At 45.6% G+C, this 24,112-nt stretch overlaps 1 protein-coding gene across 1 annotated transcript in view; it reads right to left on the bottom strand.

Moving 5' to 3' along the window:
* Window positions 1-22,986, bottom strand: part of CACNA2D3 (calcium voltage-gated channel auxiliary subunit alpha2delta 3) — an 867,352-nt gene extending 844,366 nt beyond the window's left edge. The window contains 3 exon segments of the mRNA XM_028518873.2: window positions 21,975-22,021; window positions 22,024-22,055; window positions 22,737-22,986. Of these exon segments, the coding sequence (XP_028374674.1) occupies window positions 21,975-22,021; window positions 22,024-22,055; window positions 22,737-22,858 (201 nt within the window). The 5' untranslated portion in view covers window positions 22,859-22,986.
* Window positions 22,987-24,112: the final 1,126 nt, after the last annotated feature.

The raw sequence follows: 24,112 nt of genomic DNA, 5'->3' as shown, positions 1-24,112 counted from the left end.
CTCCAAACCCCTCCAAATGGTAAAGTGGCCACACAAGTCCCAAAGCAGGGATGCAGATCTGGATGGCCACCATCGAGGGCTCAGTCCCCCAAGGGCAACTTACAAAGTATCAGCTTGAGTCACTTCATCTCCATAGCAGCTCCTTTCTTGAGATAAGGGATACAAGGCTCAGAGATTCAGTGATTTATCTAAAGACAGACACCACCTTCCATGGTCATTCTCTGAGGCCCTGTTGTATACAAGGAGGGCACTGTGGTGCATGGAGCTCACTCACGAAAAGGGACCATCTGAAGGGACACTATCGTCACCTTGTCATACCAGGCCACTCTCCATCTCCCCACAGCCACGTGGTGACCAACAGACGTGAATGCGTACCAACCATCACACACTCCAGCCTCACCCTCTCTGGCCCACAGAGAAGTCCAGTTTCCCCAACCCCTGCCCATGTTCCGTTGGTCTATTCTGTCCATCCCTTCCCCAAAGAACCTCCTGGACCTTGGAGATATTCAGTGGCAGATCCAGGCTCCGCTGTTTCCAACCACTCAGCATTCAGAAAGCACCTAGAATCACTCCTCTTCTTTCTATACATTTTAGTGATATTAAGTGAATAAAGGTACACTACCCTGAAAGACAAAATGTAATTATATTCTTTGCAGTGTCTGGAGCCCATGTTTTTCAAGCTAGCAATAAACAATTCTAGTTTGCATCCACATTTCAGAAGTCCATGTATAAGCATCCTGGGTGCTGTTATTATCAAAATACTACCCTCTGGCCTATCGATGTTGTGTGCAGCGCAAGTCACATCTGCAAATATCTCCATTTACTCTGGGATTTTAATACCACTACATAATTGGCAGTGTACTCCATTTGATAATGAGTTGTTGTTAATTCCTACTATTACTATTATCCTTCATTTATTTGACTGCTGAAACCACTGCATCTGGGAGGTAACAGAGGCAGCCTGCACTCCTTAGATCATGGTCTATCTTTTTAAAGTCAGTCTTTTAGGATAGAAGCCAATCTGAAATCCCAGACTCTTCTGGGGATCCTATAAACTGGTGCAGGATGCTCGACACACTAAATGACATCCAGCACCCTAGGACCTCTCTCTAAACCTCACAGACGGTAGCTAAAACACACAACTGATCTCTAGGACTGTTTTAAAGCTCTATTCATATGAATAGTAGTAGTTTTAAAAATGAAGCAAATTCCTATAGTCCTAAAGGCTGAAGAGTATAATAAACAATAAAATGAACATTTGCCACTACTGAGACTTTACTATGTGTTCAGTGCTAAGCACCTGACATATATTATTCACTTAATCTTCATAATAACTCCATAAGTAAATAGAATTTTTCTCTCAGTAAACTAAAGTGCCAAACAGTTGAACAGCTTGTTCAGGTCCACACATCCTATAAGCGAACAGAACCAGGATGTGAGTCCAGGTATGCCTGACCCCAGAGCCTCGCTTTGAGCCCTGTGTCGACTGTCTAGCACATGTAAGGAAAAACAAGTCTAGTCCAACCAATGCTGTCAGGTGAGCCTAAGCCGTAGACCATAGAACACAACTGGGGGCCATGGGAGAGAAACAAAGAGGACAAATGAGCATGCATACATGCGTGCACATGCACACACAGCAGCAAGCATGGACCCTCTGGCAGCCCCTTCTCCTACAAGGATGGCTCTGAGGGACACAATCAGGAATTCTGGAACCAGCAGAGACAGAGGAATGTTTGCCGAAGCACTGTTTACGCTGTGGGGAAACCCAGGCATCAGTGCTTATTCCTGACATCGAGGGAAGGCCACAGCAGCTGCACCACACCCGTGTGGTGAAATGTCTGATTGCCAGAAAACACAACATCTTGAAGAATACTAAATTATAAGGAAACACATGTTCATACCAGGAAGTTAGGGGGAAAAGCAAAGTAAGTTCATATGTACAGTCCAATTCTAATTTTAAGCAGTGCAAAAGAAATGCAGGAAAATGTTATTGTGGTTATTCTCATACTGTAAGGTTAGGAATAATTTTTTTCTTATCATGTTATTCAGTACTTTCCAATTTTCAAATAGAATGAATTTTATTTTGTAGGAAAAAAATTTAAGTGGTCCCTTAAATCCACTGCCTGAATTCACTCTAAACATCTTGCCTTTATAAAATAGTTGGTACATGATACCATTTATGTAAAATAAATATGTATATATATGCATAATGTATACAGAAATGCATTCAAAGTAAAGATGTTGTAACGAAATACACCAAAATATTAACAGTAACAAGGTCGGAAGAGTAGTTGTTTTTATTACCTTTTTATCTGTATTGCCAAAAATTTCCACAACAAATAGACAATACTTCACAATTTAAAGTGCTATAGTTTATCTCATTTATTATTTCATCCAGCATCTATGCTTGAACATTGCAGTGAAGGAAGTTCTAGTCTCTGGAAGCTTTTGAAGCTCTTTGGTCATGCAAAGAATTTGCACCTGTAATAATGAAACCAGCATTTCTACTGTGGAAGAGTCACCCACACAACTTGGACTGGTCTAAGGCCTTCCTCAATCCCGGGAAGAAAAGCAACTAGGGAAAAAGAATCTGGTCAGAGCAGCAGGGCTGCTGGCATGACCAAGGCAGGCATCAACCTTGCTCCTACTTCCCATGGTGGGAACAAATTTTGAAACAACAGAAACCTAGTCATGACCCTACCTCACATGGTATCTAGAGAACAGTGTTAGCGAGTTACTGCTTTATTGTCCGGGGTTGCTACACTTGTGCACACTCTGGAAGAAGGGTGTGTTGTACCTGTCACTAACTAGCGCAATCATTTCACATATACAACTCAACAGATGCAGGCCATGCTAGGAAGAAAGTGTGGTGCACTGGCTACAGGCACTGGAGTCACCGTGCCCAAGCTGGTATCCTGGCTCTGTCACCTCCTAGCCAAGTGACTTTGGAAAAGTTAATTGATAGTCTCTATGCCTCAGTTTCTTCTTCATTACCTATGGATAATAATAGAGAAGTTGTTCACAGGGGTTGTTGTGAAGATTAAGTAAGTTATATGTATTAGGTGTTTTAAATGTTATCTGGCTTATGGTAAATGTTCAACAAGCACCAGCATGTTTTTATCATCATCATCAACAACAACAACAACATCATCACAAGGCTTTGCCCTAGGAAGCCTCCATGAAAACAAAAATGAAAAAGATAAGGAGGGCCTCAGAAAGCTTGTGGAATTGAGAGAAAGACCTGATGATAGTACCACAGTAATTAGAAACCAAGATCAACTAGGATGACTGCACAGGAGGTGCAAAAGAGGACAGAGACTGGGAAAGGCTTCCCAAAGGCAGTAGTAACAGAGGGCAGATGTTCAAGGCTACTTCATGAATTAGAGTACCAGGCATGAAGACTGAGAATTCCACAGGAAGTTCCAAGGATGAGGGGGTCCTTTAGGGCAGTGGGAACAAGGGAAGCAAAGGCTGAGAAGAAAGTATGGGTGAGCTTGGGAACCTAGACTCACAGAAGGAGCTGAAGCATTGGCCCAGGTTGGATGGTGAGGGTAGAGCTGGGGCAGAATGGCTGAGGAAGCATCACAAAGAATCCAGGGTCCCTTCTTCTACTTCTCTGTCGTATTAATTCCTACCATCCCCCAGGTCTCAGCTGAAATTCATCCTCTTTACAAAGCTTCCTCTGACCCTGGACCAGAGCAGGTCCCACAGAGGGACTTGCATGACTTGGTCTAATTCTTTGAAAATGCCTGATTCTTTCACTAAGTTGTAATCTCCATGAGAATGTAGGACTGTGTCTTATTTTGCTGGTTTGTAAACCCCCAAAGCCACCACAACACCTGGAACAGAGTAGCAAGATGCAAAATGTTTGTTGAATGATGAATGAATGAATGAGTGATGAATAAATGAAAGAAATCATCACGTTCACACTACTTTCTTGTGCTTCTGCCAGGGTCCAGCCCTGGTCTAAGGCAGTGATATTCCCTGTGGAGATACTCTCCATCTCCTCCTTCCACAAAGAAATGTAAAAAGAAATGTGTTATTGATGTAAATTAACATCCTGGACTGAAACCTGCTACATAAGATGCAAAGTAAGAACAGCCATCATCTCTCAAAGCTAGACTGCACTATTCAAAGGCTTAATTCAAGGACTTTTTTTAAAAAAAGAACAGAAAGTGCTCCTCTTCACTCTTCAGCCCCTCTGTTGTTCTTTCTCTTCCTCACTTAACCCAGAAATCTTGTCTGCAAAATAGACCTGAAAAAGAGTATAAACAGTGAAGCTACATAGCCCATTGAAATTGGAGTCTGAGGAGTTTTGCAGTGAGCAGGGAAGTTTAAATCCCCACTGCAACACACAAGAGAAAGACAACCTACACAGAGGCACAGAAGGAAAAGCTTTCTTCACCAAGTCCCACAAAAAGCACCTCGAATGGGGCCTTAATGGGAATGGGCTACTTCATCATCCTGGTGGGACTCCGCAATTCGGAATATAAGAGCTCATAGCGAGCATTTTTTTTCCAAAAGAAAGAAAGGTTCCCAGTCTGTCATTTCTCCCCAGAATAAAAACTGACCAAATCATTAGTTTCTAAGCAATCAAACGCTACATATAACACGACCCGTGTCCCTGGGATGCCATCCCGGACAGTGCATGCACAAGTGCACATGTGCGTGCACACACACATTTAACCTTCAGATCGCAGGGGACAGATGGTCTTCCTCCCAGGAATTTTGGTAACACTAAAAAGAGGAGCCAATGAGCCCCTACCAGCTGATGGCCATGGCTGGGGACCGACCGAGGAGACCTGGCATGAGCCTCTGTCCTGTCCTTTAACAATCTGGCCGACCTCTTTGAGCCTCAGCTTTCTCAGCCTCTAAAGTTCATTCATTCCTTGCACCCTTTCACTCATTCCGCAAATATTTACTGACAGAGGTAATAATGGGAGCCAAAAGTAGAACAATGAGCAAGCCAAAGGTCTTGCTCTGGGGGGCTGACAGCCTCTGGATGAGGCAATATATCAGAGGGTGTGTACGTTACTTAAAAGATGATGAGAATTAAAGCCTCAGTTGCTGCCATTCACTGAATTCCTATGACTGCCAGGCACTGAGCTAAAGTTTAGATTCATGATCTAATTTCATCTTTGCAACAGTCCAGTGAGATAGGGATCACTCAAAAAAGGAAAATGTAAAATAAGAAGTTAAGTAGCTGCTCAAGACTATATACTATACACAGTACACTATTCACTGCCAGGTGCCATGAGCTTAACCCTCAGCTCCACGGCTTATGTCTGGCCCAACTAGCTGGTAATCTTGGGATGTACAGCTCCCCTTTCCTGAGCTGCCTTCCCTCTCCCAAGGGACTACAGTTCTTTCCTGGCTCTAGCCAGGGAAGAACACAGCACACTTGTTGAATGAATGCTGGCTTTTTTCTTTTAATTTGGCAGTTTAAAGCAATTAACATGATTCAGTCATGCATGTTATTAAGTCAACATTCAAGGGAGGGTGGATCAGGGGAAATGAATATATCAGGTTATATAAATACCAATTTACTCACTGTCTAAATATCACAGAACTTCATCATATGTCAAATATTTAGTCCCTTTTATTTTTGCCTTTTATATTCAAAGATGACTCCATTCCCCAACACAACTGAGAACAAGGCAATTCCTGGGAAATAACACTAGCAAAAGTGTAAAGGAAAATTTACTGAGATGGGATGTCCATTTCTGCCTCCTCCAACAACGGTGCTACCCTGTTTTTTCTTGGCCATTCAGCTACATCTGCCTTGTCTTCCACAGAATTTGCTCTGGTGTGAGTTGCTGCCCCTACCACATTCCTGAGATAAGGCCAATAGTATCCTGCACCTCCCCATACCCCAGCAGGTACCTAGTGCAGACAGAAGCCAGGGCAAGAGATGTTGGTAGAGTATGTGGCCACCGGCACTAAATAGAAAGAGTGTCACCCAACTCATGGTGGAGCAGACTAGGAGATGAGGTAGACCCTGTCGTCCTCTGAACTAGACTGAGTCTCAGCACTGAGGATCCTTGGAGCTCTGTTCTGTGGCAGGCAGGCCCAGGGAGAAGTGTGTCAGAGTCAAAGCTGGAAGATAGACCCCAGATTCCCAGGCAAGACCTTGTCCTCTCTAACCCTATGACCTTCTGGTCCAGCCACATCACACCTAAACAACCAAAAGAAAGATACTAGGAACCAAACTCAGTGAAACCCATATCTAGATATAGGAAAATGATTCTTAGGAGGAGGTAGGATAACCACATTAATCTTCAAAAAACAAATAGAACATAATAGTCATATTGCATCTAGGGCTGTTCCTTCATCTGGCTCTTCCATCACTAGCTTCACAATCGTGATCCCCATTTCTACAATACTAGGATGGACTACTACTTGCTGCCCTAGTTGTGAGGATTAAAGTAAAGGATGTCTTCATGTACTCCATCATTAATGAAACACTCATGAGGCATCCCCTCGGCCAGGTCCTGCATGTGCCATGATGACCCTGGTCAGAGAAAGAGATGAGAAAACAAGTAACTGCCTAGCAGGTACAGTAACAAACACCAGACACTATCAGTGCACTAAGAGGAGGTGGCCAATATAACACAGATGTAAAAACTCGCTGTAAAATTCTGTAAGTGCTAAATGTAATATCAGATGTTTGACCCCTGCTCACCCTATGCTTGCCAAACTTCCCTCTTCCATGCTCCTCCCTTTCTCTCACACTCCTCACATTGATCCCTATCAGGTCAGCCCCATACTGTCCATGGTAGCAGCCCAGTGGTAACATTTGGGACCAACTAAAGTGGCTGCTGGCAACAGGAAGAGGCAAATGCAAACACTAAGTTAGACGTATAGGCTCACAGTCAGACAGCCCTGAGTTAATAAACCAATGTCAGCACTTATTAGCTATGTGACCTTAGGTAAGACACTTCACCTCCCTGAACCTAAGTTTCCTCCACCTATAAAAATGGGGCCATCAGAGCACCTATCTCTTGGGATTGTGGAGAAGGTGAAAAAAAAATTATACAGAGAACTTAAGCTGTGACTAGCTGATAAATGTTAGCTATCTCCACCTATCATTATTATTGGGGGGAAACACAGCTTCAGTCTCAAAGATCATGCTGTAGTTCCCATAATAAATTGAACCAACCTATAATCTACCCTAGCAACAGTAGAGCACCTTTTTTTATTAACAAATTTATTAGTTTAATGAGATCAATTTGTTGTCCATAGCCAGTCTTCCAATATAATAATGAATAGAATAGAATAGAATAAACAGAACAGGAGTATAAAAGAGTACAATCAAGTAGATCAGACCAGACTGCATTACAGAGAATAAGGCTAAGTGATGTTCCATAAAACTTGCATTTTACATGCAAGTTTTGCATGTAAAGTTGTGTGCAGTTTGCATGTGAAGTTGTGTGCAGTTTGCATGTGAAGTTGGTGTGCAGTGGGTTGCAATGACCACATATTTCTTACTGTGGTGCCATGGTCAAGAAAGTTTGAAAGCCACTAATGTGGAAAAAATGCAGTTTGTGCCCGATAGACCCTTCGGGGAGCAGCTCTTGTCCCAGGGAGATTTGGAGCAGTCTTTCATGGGGAAGCAGATGGCATCTTTCATACTGATGTTCACCAAACAATTTCTGTTAAAAGGTTAGTAACCACAGGTCCCTGTAACTTATTTGGTAAGAAGAAAAGCCATGGGTGACAAGTCAATAAATTCCTCTCCATCTCACAATTGGAGAATGGCCACTTCAAGTCTGCTCAGTGATTTCTAAATAAACTGCTTCAGCAACATGACATGCTCCTGGGTACCTTCTGACTTAACAGATAAAATGCCGACTTGTTCCAAAGCCCCCTTTTATGGCAGAAGAAAAGCTCCATTCACACCAGGTACACGGAGGAAGGCTGTGCTCAGTGCCAGTGTCAGGCTGGGCTCAGAGGCCAAGCAGCCACAGCCTCTAGTCCAGGATAGCCAGACTTCTCACAACACAGATACTTAATTAAGCAAACCATGATGGGAAGATGTGCACAATTTCCCCCCAACAAAAAACAGAGGGAATTACTGGTCTCTTTAGGGGAAGCCAGCAGCCTTCCAGCTGCTGGATATAAACATTTCTCAAGGCATGTCCATGTTCCACTGACATCGGAATCACCTCAGAAGTTTGTTAGAATGCAGGTTCCTAAGCCCGGAGCCAGGCTTACTGAGTCTGACTCTTTTGGGATGGACCCTGAATTATGCATTAAACAAGCTCCTCCCAGTGATATTTCCAATGCTAAAGTCTGGCATCCTCTAGAATCAGGGCTCAGCAGCCAGACAAGGACAGGAGGATGGTAGTGTAAAGAGTGAGAATAGCATGGGCCAGGCACAGAGGTGTGACACAGCCCGATGTGCTTGGGGACTGCGAGAAGTGTGCTCTCACTGAAGCATCCCAGTTGGGGATGAGAAGGTAGCCACAGCAGCAAGGGATTCCGGCACCCAACACGCTCTGCGCACCTCATTGAGTATTCATAGGGTGCCTGTTGAGCAGGAAGAAAGCTGGGAAGAATCAAGAAATATTTCCAACATCAGGTTAATAAGCAAATGTGTCCTTATAAGCCTGTTAGAAAAGCTAAAAGATTTTTCCCAATCATAATATTCTACACAAAATGAAGCATTTGGTCACTGATCCTCTATCATACAAAAAGAGAAAGTTGAGTCCTCTGGTTCCAGATGGGGTTTATCCACACTGAATAAACTTTTGACTAATTGTTCTGGTCTCCTACTAGCTTCACTTATGTAGACCATGTTAATAACAGGAATGTTCCCTAAAGACACACTGGGACAAATATTTGTCCGTTAAAAGAGAAACATTGAGGTGACATGTGTCTATAGGTAAAATTCAGGCTTAAATAAGATTAATCAAAGTAAAGGTGGCAAACCAGTTTCTTGTGCTATCCAGCACAGGGGAGCTTTGATGGCATGGAACTGGGCAGAGGGACAGGAGGCTGGATGCTGCCTCTCTCTGGCCTCTGACATGGTGCCTTCCTTCCCTCCTCTGTGGGCTCCATGCGCAACCTGGGCTAGCATTCCTGATTTACTATGACATCTGGGGCATGCCACCACCCCGCCCCAGCAACCCACAGGAGGAAGGGCTGGTTCTCAGGAGGATCTTCTACAGCTGAGGGATCCTCTCATCCCCTTCTGAGTAGCAGTCAGGTTCATCAGGAAAGCAGAAGGTGGGCATAGGATTCTGGTCAGTAATGAGATCACATGGAAAATTCTGGGTATGAGATAGGACACAAGATGCTCCACAGCAAAATTCACCCTGGAAGCCTCTTGGCCCCTGTAGATTAATGTCCCAGGGAGAAGCTGAATGCAAGAATCCTCCAAAAGTCTCAAATGCAATACTCTGTTAGGTTTGATACTGCGAGGAATGGGGGCTGGAGCTAAATGTCTTTTGGCAGAACCACCCCCCATTAAATCCATATAATTTAATTCCCACTTCTCAGCCAGCTGTTCACCCTCATCTCAGAGGGGCTGTGCTCAGTGCAGGCTTTCAGCAGATCCCAAGACTGGGTCTGGGGAAGAGAGAGGGCAAATTGCACCTGCAGGACACAAATGCAAATGCAAATAAACCCAAACTCGATTTATGGCCTCTCACAAGGTCTCCTCCTACAGGGAGCTGTCAGACAGAGCCACACAAGGTGCAGCCAGGATGTCACTCGGGAGTGGTAGCACTGCTCTGTGGATGCTGCAGGTATGAGCAACAGACGAAGCAGCAGCTCCAGTTGCCTGCAGTGCACAGACTCAGAAACCCAGTCTCAGTGGTGTAAAAAATAAATAACATAAAATAAAAGGAAGCCGCACTGAGAAGGTGAAATCATTCTCAGCAAGCAACATGCAACATCTTGACCTGGGCAGGGCCTCAGAGAAAGCCAGGTAACAGTAACTGCCCAACAAGAAGGTGAAGGGGATAGAAATTAAAATCCACATTTCTCTCTAATGTCACTGGGAATGTGGCTTTGGAGTGATCCATGGAATTAGCTGCAGCAGCTCCCTAATTGCCTGTGCTGAGTTGCCTCCCCCAGGTTGATGGTGGCGGCTGCGCGGCCCCATCAGTCTCGCTTGGTGCTCCTCGTGCACCCGCCCAGCACTGCGGTGCTCCCGCGGCAGCTGCTGGGCTTGGCACTGCAGAGGCACCAGGACCCCAAAGCCCTGCTGGGAGGCTTCTGGGAGAGACTTGGCCGTGTTTTCAGGGTGCTGAGTGAGATAGACTGGGATGCTCCCAGGGGTGAGAGGGGGTCGCTGGCTGGGACCAGCTGGCTAGGCTGTCTGGCAGTCCCTGCTGGCACCCAGAGGGCTGTGGGCAAGGGATCTGCCTGCAGGGCTTCAGAACTCAATTGCTATAGCTGGGAGGCAGGCAGTCTCTGACTTTTTTGCAGCATCCACGCCTGATGCTAGGGACTCATAAAACCCAGTTTTTGAGAATAAATGAAGAAAGGGATGTGAAGGACCTAGCTCTTGCCCAGTGCTCAGCAGCATTCTTATTCTCATCACCAGCATGTGAGCACCAGGAAAAGACTCCCCTCAGCCCTCCCTTTGTTTATCTGTACATTTATGCATTCCACAACAACCCCTGAAACCCACCCCAGAGACAGCTCTGTGCTAAGGGCCAAAGGAAAACCCTCTCCTATCTGAAAGAGCAAGCTTGCCCTCGGGGAATTTAAGGTCTAGCCTACCTGCCTCCTTCTCAATACCCCCTTACTAAAAAAGATAAGGGGGTCCTCAGCCTATCACACATCCCCAGACCTGCCAAGGGCAGGGATGGATCTGCCAGATTCATTCCATGCAAAATAAAACTGACCCTGTAGAGTCCAAGGGCGGTGGCCTTCAAGCTACCTGTCAGTCATACAGAAAACAGAACTGGCTTCCCTAAGGGGAAAAGAAAAATAAGCATCATCAAACATCCAGGACACAAAGAAAAAGAATGAAGATAACAAAGGCCAAGGAATTAAAATTTACTAGGCACTTCCCAAATGTTTAGTTCTGTGCTAAGACTCTTACATGTCAACAGAGTGAATCCTCACCATGACCCTATTTGACAGATAAGGAACCTGAGACCTGGTTGAACAAAGGCCACACTGGATCTTAAAACCAGATCTGTCTTGTCCCAGGGTCCCAGAGCCCAAGCTGGCTCTTCCATAGGACCATCCATTATCATAAAGGGAAATATACAAAGGGAAATTTAACTGAATTCAATGAGATTCTCAGAAAGGCTTCGTAAGAGTCAAACCTAATAAACTGACCCACAAGGAAACCAAAAGATCAGCAGCATAACTTTATTATCATAAAAGAGGGAGCTATAAAAAGCTACAAGGGCTTACTGGGGCCTCCCCTCAGTCCAGCTGTTGCCCCTTTTAATTCTGTATTAAGAAAACAATGACAGTGTACCCAAACAAGACTAAGAGTTCAGTTAGGGAAAGAATTAAGAGCAGGAGGAAGTTTCCAACAACAGCCCTGATGAGCCAACACCAGGCTATAAGGAAAGCAGGGGGAACTGCTGGTTTTAGGGAATACCCAGATGCTCTTCCTCGGATCCCAGCTCAGCCCAGGCACCTGACCAGCATTCATGTGGCTCAGGCTCCAAACCTGTCTTTGCCACCTGGAGCTGGGCAGCCGTGGGCAAAGTCACATTCTCTATCTTCATTTCTGCACATCTAAAATGTGCAGAACCAACCTCAGAAGTAGCTGTGAGGAATTAAATGAAACAGTACAAACAAAGCACATGACACAAAAACAAATAAAGCACCTGAATCATTATTAGGAATACTGCCTAAGAAGCAATTATGTGGCTCAGTGCTGGGCAGCTTTAGAGGAGGTCTCTAAGCAAGGTCTCTGGATGGCCTACTAACTCCTCAGCTGGACAAACTGCTATCTTCAGCGGCAACATGTCATGGTATGTGGGAGCAGCTATTGTGGAATAATAATCATAACAACAACAGCCCATCTTTTCTAAACACTTCCTAGGAGCTGCTTTTGGCTAAGTATCCTGTGTGCATCTTATCAGTCAGACTTCTCAACTCTACCCTAGAAGTTAGTACCACTGTGCCCATTTGACAGGTAAGAACACTGAGGTTCAGTGACTGACTAGTCAGGGTCAGATGACTAGTCAGCAGTAACACTGGATTCAAACCCAGACTAGTCTCACTCAGATCCAGACTCACCTCCCCACAGTTCTGTCCTCCCAAGACCAACCTGCTGTCTTTAAAGATCTTTAAAGTCAATAATCCTCTGGTTTCTCTCTAACTCTCTCTCTATATATTTCCCGTCATTCATAGGGCATTTGTTCATGAAAAAAAAAAAATCCCTGAACGTCTTGCTCTTTAAGTAGGAAATTCAGCATGAGTCTGTAATTCTGAAATTCCTGTTCTGAGAAATGTGTATCATTGGCTTTTTTAAAAAGATTAGTGAGCTATGACCCCTTTCCTTGAGAGGATTATGTCTTATTTCAGGGTGACCAGATGACTCCTAATGTTCTGAAACTTCTGAACTTGGACATAGACCCTGGGATTTTAAAGGGGTTTCCAATTTTTATCAACAAAGGAAATAGCCCACCACACATGTGCACTTGTGCATGCACACACACACCTATGCACCTTTTAATGATTGCCTGATAGTGATTCCTTCAAAGTGTGCCTCTGTGCCAATGTGCAAAAGCACAATGTTCTGACAAAAGCGCAGCCAGAGCCGAGAAAGAGTATACAAACTTCAACATTACCATCCCAGAAGTCAAACATCATTTATGGTCAAGTGGGGCAAAAACCTATGCCCACTGATCTAGTTGTACATGATTCAATCATGTTGTAGTAATGGAAATTTCACTGATAATGGAAATTGGTAGGAAGCTAAGAGGAAAGCTATATGTTATGACTCGTGGCCAAAGACTATCTACGTCCAATGGATTTATTGCCTTCCACACATATTGTTCTTTCTTACAATATTTTTCCACCTCTGCCTCAACACAATGCAATGGAAAAGGCATTATAGATGGCGCAGGACACAGAGCCAGAAGCCTGCCTGGTGTTTCTGACTCTCACCTTGCTTTGCAAATTACAACACAGCATTATAGCAAAAACAAACTTGAATCCCCAAACTGCACATCTTTACTGTACGAGGGGCAGGATGAGGAAACTGGGGGGGGAGCAAAAAAAAAAGATTCACCTCCTCAGGGACATAAAAAATGTTATCGTTTTCTATCGTGCCCATCACATTAAACGTGTATGGCACAGATCCCCTTAACTTTATGAACTCACCATGGGGTCAAAGTGACTAAAATTCCAGGCATCCCTCTTGCTCCTCATTAGTAAGGAAATGAGATTATAAATGAGAGATTATCCAGTAAACTACAGCTTCCCATGTGCCACATACCATTCTAAACAACTTCATGCTCTGTCATTTCATCCTCCCAGAGCTCATGACACAGGGGCTTTCCTTATTAGCTCTATTTGATTGATGAGCAAACCAAGGTAAAAATGGTATCTGAACTATGAGGCCCAAGTGGGACTGTGTTTACTTTCATCACTGACTTCTTACAGACTTTCAGGGCTAATTATTATGGCTTGATGCAGTCACAATTTTTAAAAGTTATGCAACTACAACAGCATCCCCCTCGTGATTTCAAAATGCTGGTTCCTGTTTACACAAAAGAGGGTGGCAAGTATCACTCATTTGAAACCTTTAAGGAGATTAGCAGAGGGCTGCAGATGCTCAAAGGACAAGGCACAACAACAAACATGTCAAGGAAGCTCTGAAAAGGAGGCAGGCAAAGCCAATGGGGACAGTCAAGGAACATGGGGTACCCTTCAGTGCCTCCTGATGATGGACCGTGGTCCCCATGCATTGCTAGACCTCCCTGCACCCTGACTGGAGGAAAGACCAGCCTGCCCCAGAGAGGTGTGGTCCCTGGCTGGCCTCTACCACTGCTTTCCAGGAACCAGTTGGGAGAAGTTCAGTGTCCCCTAAGTCCTAGTAAAAAGAATTCTCAGAGGAGGAAATGCCTGGAATGCTTCCCTGGAGGACCTTTGGATTAATGCGTGCCTGTGGCTGGCTTCCGGATGTGCTTTTACAGTGGGGAAATTGCTGGGTGCTTTGGGCTTTCACTCTGGGCAGTGGAGCAGACATAGTCACTCCTTGGCCTACATAGCAGCACAAGCCAGGGAGGAGGTAACAGGAAGACTCTGGGTGAAAGCTTCCTCTGGGTGACTCCCCAACCCTCAGGAAAGAGGGAGCTGACCACAGGAAGAGTTAACATCTGGGTGGAGGCTGTGTCCACTGCCGCCACTTCCTCCTCTGAAGTATTAAATACTTGCTCTCCATGAGTGTGCCAGGTGGGGTCACCTTCCTACATGCCAGCACCCAGCACCTCACTCACCCATTCATGCAATTACTTGTTACACTCAGTCCACGTGTATGTGTGGACCCAGGGCCCACAGGTGCTCAATGAAGGTTACCTGAAGAGTCGGTATTTGTGTGTGCAATGATCATGACCTGAACATCACCTCACGACTGTTCGACGCTCTTTACATACCAGCACTGTTGGCTAGATGCTCTGCATCTCTTTACTTTAATCCTCACCACAGCCTATAAGGGTAAAACTGTATTGGTCTCCCTTTCACCACTTGATAATTCCGGTTTCAGGAGATGTTACTACAAGGTGACCCAGCTAGGAAATGGCATGATCTGGGACTCAAATCCAAGTTCTGGACTCCCAAACCGTGTCCTATCAGCTGCTTCTTCCAGGCTTTAATTGTTTATTGAAGTAATTTCCCAGATGTATCTCTTTTAATTCCACCTTCACAACCATCACCCATGCAGCGTAGTATGAAATGCCAGTATTATTCATATTCTTTCCAACAGGAACTCAGGTCAAAGAGCACATAAAGACAATGAGACCCCAGGTGAGCACCTGGCCAGGTACACAGACTAGAAGCTCAAGTCCTGGTACTCTGGGGAGGCTGCTTAACTTCTATAAGCCTCGGCTGCTAAATCTGTAAATTGACGGTGATCAGTAGTTCCTGCCCTCACTAGGTTGTTAGGGGGAAATGAATGGAATGACATATGTAAAGTACTTATCATAGTACCTGGAATGCAGGAACCTCCCAAGTCAACGCTACCTGACTTTTATGATTTAAGTGATTTGCCCAAGCCACTCAGGAAATTGCCTATAGAAAACATAAGAAGACAGATGCCACTGCTTCTCGGCCAGTGGCCTTACCTTTAACAACACTCGCATCTCCAAAGATGTGCATCTCTGAAAACTATGCCAAGCTCTTGACCTATTACAAAAAAGATGGGCAAAGAATGCCTCCTAGACCAACTGTGGCCAGGATACTTAAAGCAGGCTGAGAGGACCGTATACTCAGTAAACCAGAAAACAGCCAAAGCGAGGATAGCCTCTCCCGCAGTGGGGGTTTCTCCCCAGGCTCAGTGTGCCATGCTGCTTGCTCTAATGCTCTTTGTATACTGAAAGTCTTCTCAATTTTTTAACAAGGGGTCCCATGTTTTCCTTTCACACAGGGTGCTCGCAAATTAGTGTTATCTGCTGGTCCTGGTCTGAGCAGATCCTCAGCTCTCCAGCTGCTGCAAAATCTCAGATGCTGGACAAATCCATGCTGGGTTAGACTGGGGTCATTTGGTTCTGTCCTAGCACCTTGGTTTACTCCCTCAGGCCACTCACTCTAGCATCATAAGCAGACAAGAACAGTCTTCCCTGTCAGCAGGCAGCATCTGGCAGATTCTGTGATGAGCAGCATCCATTTTTATTGGCATACACATGCACACACAAACTTATTAAGTATAATGGTAATGACATGTGCAAGCCATGAGTATCGACTGGCAGTTGCTTCACATAAAATAGACAACCAGAGGTCTATTCTGTGAACCCACAGCCATTTACAGCCCTGCACAACTCGCCTGTCCAGATCATTTACATGGATAACAGCTATTTTAACCTTGGGAGGATACTGTTTTCCAAAATCAAGTGCACATAGTGAAGAAATAGCCATCTATTTCTTGTCAAGAGATAATGCTTCCTTCCAGTTTGGCCCTGAAATGCCTGTTAATAGTATGGTTTCTGACTTACTTTCATAATCTTAATTTGGGGTAACCAGAAAGCTATGCAACATATAAATACATCTTATAAATGCAGTGCCTTATTTAAACTGCCTTGGAATGAGTACCCAGTGAATGTTGTTCAAAGAAATGGAAATTGAAATGTTTACCATTTATTGAAAACATAGTGGACCCTTTTCAAAGTTGTATTTGTAGCACAGGCTGGGTGGTTCCATTGATTGGATGATCGACCTGCGCACCAAAAGACTGCGGTTTGGGTTCCCAGTCAGGCACACACCTAGGTTGCCAGATCGATCCCCAGTCAGGGTGTGTTTGGGAGGCACCTGGTCAGTGTCTGTCTGTCTGTCTGTCTATCTCTCTCTCTCTCTCTCCTTCCTCCCCTCTCCTCTCTATCTCTCAAATCAGTAAACATATCCTCAGTGAGAATTTTTTAAAAAGTTATATTTGTAAAATAACTTTCTTCTGCTCCTCAAAGGAGAAGCTAACTTCAATGGACCAAAGAGTGCTGATGAAGAGTCTATTCACATTGCCAGGTATGAGGAACTTCTCCTCCCATTCAACAATACATAAAAGCATCACTCCAGTCACCAGAGATGTAACACAAGCCATTACATTTCTTGTACAGAAATTACATTAAAATGGGGGTGATCTCATATGCTAATTCATAGACTGGCATTTACAACATCTATTTTATTTTCTTCTTGGTCTAAGCCATAGCAAACCTCCAAGTGACAACATAGTGTCCTAGGGAACACACGATCTGCTGGAAGTCTCTGCTGCAGTTCTCAACTCTGGAACCTGTTCCAACAAGCACTGTGACTGCAAAAGATAGGGTGGGGTGCTGAAGTAAATGCCACAGAGGCGTGGGCTTGGATAGAGAAAAAGCCCACTTCTGGGCACATGTGGTGGTAAATCTGGATTAATGGCAGACCTGAAGCAAAGGAACCCTGTGAGAGTGTACACTTCTATATGTGAGCCCAACACACCAAGCCATTCATTGATCAACATAAGCGGGAGCACTACACACCACATGAGGATCAAGCAAAAACTGAACAAGAAAAAAAGACTAAAACCCTGAACTTGCACTTCCATGGATATTTACTTCGAACTACAGGACAGTGAAATACCTGGCAGGGCCACAGGCACGCAGGGCAATGGTTTTGTTCATCCCAACACACAGCTACATCTTTGCTCCAGACTGGAAGCACTGACTGTGCTTGCCTGTGCCTGACAGGTTTCGTGATTATTACGTGGTTTGGTACTCATGCATTTGCCTAAAAGTGTCTTAGTATTAGAGTAAATAAGATAAAATAAATCAGAAAATAAAACCAGTTTGATATCCCCATAGTAATTGATCACAATTAATTACCACATTGGAACAAAAATCTGAATTTTGCCTCAAACAAGAAAACCATGCCTATATTTTCATTCCCCTTAATTTTGACTAGCATGTGTAAATCTGAGCAGCAGAAGCTATATAGTCCCTAATGAGGGAAAAAGCAAAGCAGAAATATACCTGGCGGGAAAAAATTTTTTGAGAAAAGAAAAAGAAGGAAAATAAGTGAACAAAAGAGGCTCAGATAAAAACTGAGCAAAGCCACAGAAAAAGAACTTTTCTCTGGACAGCAAGTGATCGTGTATGAGTTTACACACGCAATTAGATGTATGCATGGGGAAGATGCTTGAACTGAATTCTAACTGGTTCACCCTGCCCTGCTAATGTCCTGCCAGTTGGGTTAATGAGACCAATAAACTGACCTCAAAGATTGAAAACTGTCATTTCCGAGATTTCAAGACTTTAAAAAATAATCTGCCTGGGAAATGCCCAGTAATTGAAGTGGTGCCGTGACTTAAAGCATCAGCAACACAGGTTGAATACATTAATCTTGCAGGATGACAAATAACTGTATTTATTCAACAAAAATGTTCAGCTAAGTAGCACCTCCTCCATAAAAGCAATCTGTAGAGCAGCGGGCTTCCTAAGGGAAGCACAGCACTGCTACCCAATTCCTGACAAGTGACTACTCCTATTTAATTATTCAAAAGTCTATCGATTCCCACATTGAAGAAAAGTCATAATTATCAAAATGGCTTAAAGAATCAACCTTTTACTTTGCTGACTCTGTCCTGTCAAAAGAGACATCAAGTTTGTGTATTAAAGCCCCTCTCTCAATAAATAGTTGGTAACACAAGACCCTGGTTGCGCATTCCAAGAAGTGCTGCATGAAGCATCCAAGGTAAATGTCAATTCTTTTCTAGCATTAATGGCAGAGACACACATTACCTGTATTTCTGCTGGGTATTTATCATCACAATTCTGGGAAATGTAATTGGAATCCTTCATTCCCATGAACATGCATTCCCTGAATTCAGGACTACAAGTAGAATGAAACACCCAGCCCCTACCAAACTGTCCCTAAGGAGGACAAAATGAGAATTGCATGAGTTTAATGCCTTTACATGTGAATGTTAGGGGTGTGGAGCCCAGGAGTTTAACAACCTCAGTTACTGGACCTTCTAGAACCCTTCTCACTGAATCCCACTGTTCCAGGAGGAATGCAGCTATCCCTCCCCAAAAGAACCAAACAAAGCTCATTCTCTGGAGAAAATGAAACAAGACAGAGGCAGCTGAATCCTGGCATGACTACATCAAAGAAGAAAGTTAATAAAGGGTGAAGTGAACAGAATCCCTGCAGTATCTGCAGCGAAGAAAGGCAGCGTCCAGGCACGCAGCAGCCGCACACCAGTGCCTTCCTTCCAGGGCCCGCTGTCCTGCGACTGCTGTAAAACCTCTGGAGACTGACTCCAGCTCCAACACCCAAGTCCCACCTCCCTCCATTCTACACTAAAAACATACAACTTTACTAAAACATGAACTACTGCATTTTATGAAATCAAAAATATCCTCTTTGTAAGGAACTAATAGGTTGCTATTCCTGCACTCAACAAAGACAAAAGGGGGAAAAAAAAACAAGTCTGGCAGTGAATACCTAATATATTATAATAAGGTAAATTAGCAAAAGCCATATTAAACACAGAAACAATGTACTAAATAGCCTTCTTTCTGAAGCCATGACAATGAGGTACATTATTAAATATTTGTATTTATGTTGATGAAGTCAGTGATAATACTGCTAGCTTCAATTAAATTACCTAATAAGAACCTGTTACCAAAATGGCAGTTTTCCCTGTCTTCCAACACATTAAAATAGGTGGCCAATTATTATTTAACTTATATTCACAATAACTACTTTGTAAAGTTTTTGCCTTAGTGCAAAAATTGCTAAACTCCCATATTAAAAATGAACATACTACATCAATCACAACATGAAATTTCAATTAGAGAAACTACATAGAGTACATAAAATTATACAGTGGCACACAGTGTACCTTACTTAACTGAAATTCAAGTTTAAATGTTCATGCTTTAAAAATGGAATAACAGTTTCCTATGCAACACAGTATTGTCACCTTTGAGTCCTCTTAATACAGTGTTAACACATTGTTCAAGTTTTCTAGGTAATTTTTGACAGTTTCTTCATTGTTAAAGATGCAGTGATGTAACGGAAGGCTGCATAGAGTCTCAACTTACAGGAGTAATTCCTCATGCAAATAGCCAGAAACTTGAAAAAAAAAAAAAACCAAGAGAAAGGGAACCATCTCCTTGCTTTTCCAAATGATGTTATGCCTCCTACACTCTAAGCACCTCAGATCTTTCTCTCATTCATCCTCTGAACTCTCTAAATCAATGTTCTATGCTAATTTTTAAAATAGTTGTATTTGGGGGCAACGGAATAAGGCAGCCAAAAGATAACTGCAAAAACACTCCCCAAGTTGTCTAACACACCCTGCCCATCATTCATGGAAGCCCTCGCCTCGCCAGCCAAAGCCACGAGGATCTTAGCTCTCCATGGTGATGACTGCAGTCCATGAGCAGGGGCAGACACCTATCCTGGAATCTAATGCCAAGCAACACCTCACCTTCCCCGGCATCAATTTTAAAATGCCAGGCAACAGGAAGAAATGACAACAAAGCTGTAAACAGCTGGAAATAATTATACAATTGTCAAGCTGCAAACACAACAAAAGCAAAGCTAGGCTTGTGAATTCACTATCAGAAAGGATGCTGATGAGAAGGTATGAGATGCATTTTAGCTGTTTCCAATGTGCTGTTATAGAGAAGCCAATAATATGGTTGATGGGGCCTTGTACAGTGTGTGTGTGTGTGTGTGTGTGTTAACTTCAGAGAAGGAAAAACAAATTTCATGTGCTCCTACAAAATGTGAGATAGAAGATATGTAAGACAACCAAGAAAACAGTCACAGAGTCAGAAGGGATTCTTTCAGAGTTGCTATAAGTAAACTACAATATGCAGATGATAACTATTTCTTTACAGTTATACAAATATTCTCTTCAAAAGCATAAGAAAAATACAAGAAGCAATAGTACAGAACTCTTTACATACAACATCTGACACATGGGCAAAATGCCAAAGCAGGGTGCAGACTGGTCCAGGGTAAAAGAATACTAGCGAGAGAAATAAGTCCTGCAAACTGACAGGAGGTTCACAGGTACGTAAATCATCATTGTCCATAAGGGCACATCTAGCCTCAAATTTTTATCAATTGCCTATAATTCAATGAATTCCTTCCCCAAGTAATGGAGTTGAGTGAACAATCATCGCACAGTTTCAAAGAGTACAGTATTGCTATTGGCAATTTTAAAACTAGAATAAACATTCTACTGTGGGCTGATGTTTTATTATGATATTTAAATTTCATGTGACAAACTGTTTCATATACTATCCCCAAAAATGCTACTCTCTGAAGTGGGATGCCATAAATAAATACGTACTTGGTTACCAGGCAGCATGCAGAACACATATGTTACATTGGCCCAGAAAGCACATTTTAAAATGCTTAAAAGTTAACTTAGCAATTTAAGCTGTTTGTACCCATTTTCAGAGAAGTATCCCCTCAAGGCCAATTTTGTTTTCTATCTTTGAGAGGATCTTTGAATTAATCCTTTTGATTTGTTAACTTAAAATTCTTTTAACCCTTCTAATGTCTCCTTCCCAGATCATTTTTTCTTTTCCTCTTGGAGAGGAGGGTAGAGGACTATATCTTTCACAATGTGACTTTAAGCATAATGCTGTCTATTTGAATTAAAATTGATGCCGCTTCTGATAAAAGCCTAATAATCAATTTTCCATTCTCATTACTCCCCAGGATTATATGGACGCAGAACAATTTCTTAAGTTTGTGGAAGACTCTCAAGCAGGTTATTCTCTGGCGGTGCAGCTGAGTGGAAAGATAACCATATTCATTCTCCTTATCTGTAATGATGTAATGCATCCCAGCCCTGGGTCTAGCTGATTGGGGAATAATGGGATTGTAGAACTGCAGGGATGACAAACAATAGTGCAGCGTCTTTCTCCAATACACTGAACCCCAGGCTCACGTGCAGGCGGGCTGAAAGACATCATCAAGTAGGCACTGACTCTGCCCCTTGGATGAAGTTAGCATTTTTTGGCCAGAGGAGCATCTGCTCTCACACTGAAACAGCCATGCCGACACTGAGAGGAGAGCTGTGCAGAAACACTCAGTTTCCGAGCCCCAGCCAGGACAGTGCCAGTGAGTATCCTGCTTTTCTTTGTGTGTAGAATCAAGTGTCATCTAAAAATAACCGGTCGGAGGGAGAAGTCGCTGCACAGCACAGCGCCAAGAAACCGGGGGATGAGGGACACCTCTGCTAACTGATGCTGCTTGGGGTTCACGTTTGTTTGGAAAACTAAAACTGCCTCCATTTTCTGTGCTGGAAAAATCCTCGCTTCCTGCCACAGAAACCTTACCTTTTGCAGAAGCTGGGAGCCGGAGTACTTAGCAGCAATGGATTTATCTCCCCACCAAAAGCCGAGGCCCAGAGCTTCACCCTACAGAGAGAAAGGACACGGAAACAAATTTGACACCCGTGTCACAGTCAGCACGCACGCAAACGCACACATGGGTTGTGGCTGAAGGAGCCCAGCGATACACATTGGAGGGGAAAATGAAATAAAAAGCGCCTTGACAGAAACTGCCAGCACCAAACTGCAAAGCGCAGCACGGGAGGGGGCCGTGGCGGGGTGGGGGGGGGGCGCGGGTCACATAGTTCAGAATGCGCAAAGTCTCCAAGGCTCTCTAAAAAGAGCACTGGGTTTTATTTGAATACCTAATTGCCTGGGAACTTACCCACCCCAAATGCGCATCACCTGGCAAATACTAGCGGGAAGAAATCCACCCGTGCCCCCTTCCCCAAAAAGAAGTGAAGATAGCAAAGATGGGGATAAATAAACGGCCCGTGGAAGTTGGGTTCGGTAAACAGGCTTCAAAGTTGGTGCTGCCACTGGAGGTGAGCCTCTCCCGGTCTCACTTGCCAACCCGAGAGTGGGGGCTAGAGGATCCCACCCCGGCCTCGCCTTCCTGCTCCGCTCTTGGAAAGCAGGTGCTGGAGGCGAGGCCGACGCCCGCCTCAGGTCCTGCCCAGCCGCACCTGCAGGCGCCCAAACTTGGTTGAGCACAGTGGGTCTCCGGCGGCCGGCTCCTCCCCGGGCGGTGCAGGAGCCCACACTTACACAGACAGTGGGATCTGCTGCTCCGAGCGCACCACGTCCCCCAGCGTGGCGTAGAGAAGCACCGCGGCGAGGAGCGCCGAGGCCCCCCGGGACGCGCGGCGCTGGGAGCCCGGCCCGGCCATACTCGGCTCCCTCCGACGCACCGGCGGCAGCGACTAGAGCGGCTGCAGAAAGCTGCGCTGAGCCAGCGGTGGGCGAGCGCGCTGGACTGCCTACTCCGCGCCGCCCCGCCTGCCTCTCGCGCGCGGGGCTCACTTGCGGAGCAGAGGAAGGAGCGGGTGGGGTTGGGGGGAAAGAGGGCGGAGAGGAGGGAGGGAAGAGAGGTGGGGAGGGAGGCAGGCGGGGGGAGGAGAGAGGGAAAGGCGCCTCTTACAGCAGCGGCCGCCCGGCCCCGCCTCGGCGGCCCCGGGGAGTCCGGCGGCCGCGGCTGGAGGGTGGGAGGCGCCGCGCGGGCGGGGACTCGAAAACTCCAGTGTCCTTGGCCGCGGCGGAGCGCGCCCTGCCCAGCCCGGCCCACTGCGGCCACTGAGTTCTTTACAACTCCGCAGTCCGTCACCGCGGACGCGACTCGGGCTGGCCCCGGGCCGTCCCCTGGCCCTGGCGTCCGAAATCTGCGGTGGGGGTGGGGGCGCCGGAGGGAGGCCGAGGGCCGGGCGCAGCGCCCAGCACTTCGGCAGCTACAGCTTCGAGCCAGCGCCGCGTGCCCAGTCCGGGTCAGCGCCTGGGGGTCAGGTGTTGCCACTGCCTAAAGGTAGCGCAACCCCCCACCCACGCCGCGTAATTTTCCAGAAAGAAGGGCGAGTGAAGAGACAAAAGTCTGAAGAAGGAGCCGGGGCTCATCCCGGCGGTCGGGGTCACATGCGGGGCTCAGCGGGTTCTGGCGAGAGCACCGCGGTGAGGCCGCCCGCAGAGGCTCCTCCGGCAGCACCTCCTGATAGAAAGCGCGGAGGGCGGCGCGGGCACGTGGGCGCGGGGCCCCCGGCGTCCGCCAGCTGCGGGGCCGCCCAAGCGCTCCCGAACCCGGGCCGGGGCTGCCGAGCAGATCGCACTCTGACCGGCTGGGGCCCCGGGTCCGCGCGACTGCAGTGAGTGGCGGTGGCCGGGAAGTCAGGGCTGGGCAGGGAGGCAAATTCGGCACCAAGTCCTTTCTGACCAGCGGACTCCGTTGGCTTGAGAATTACAGATTCCTCTGAGGCCCGGGGGTCACGCTCTCCCCACTCGGAACCTAGCCCGGGGCGGAGGCGCACTGGGGCAGCCCGCAGTCGAAGGGCGAGGTGAAAGAAGTCTGGGGTGTGACTGGCAACTTTGTGAAGCCCTGGCGCCCGCTGGCCTTAATGACCGACCCTACTGAGGCTGAGTCATCCTGGACCCGCGGA

This window comes from Phyllostomus discolor, chromosome 7 (assembly GCF_004126475.2).
Source record: "Phyllostomus discolor isolate MPI-MPIP mPhyDis1 chromosome 7, mPhyDis1.pri.v3, whole genome shotgun sequence".
Taxonomy (NCBI): domain Eukaryota; kingdom Metazoa; phylum Chordata; class Mammalia; order Chiroptera; family Phyllostomidae; genus Phyllostomus; species Phyllostomus discolor.
The sequence above is the reverse complement of the archived record's forward strand: the minus strand, read 5'-3'. Positions and strand labels throughout refer to the sequence as shown.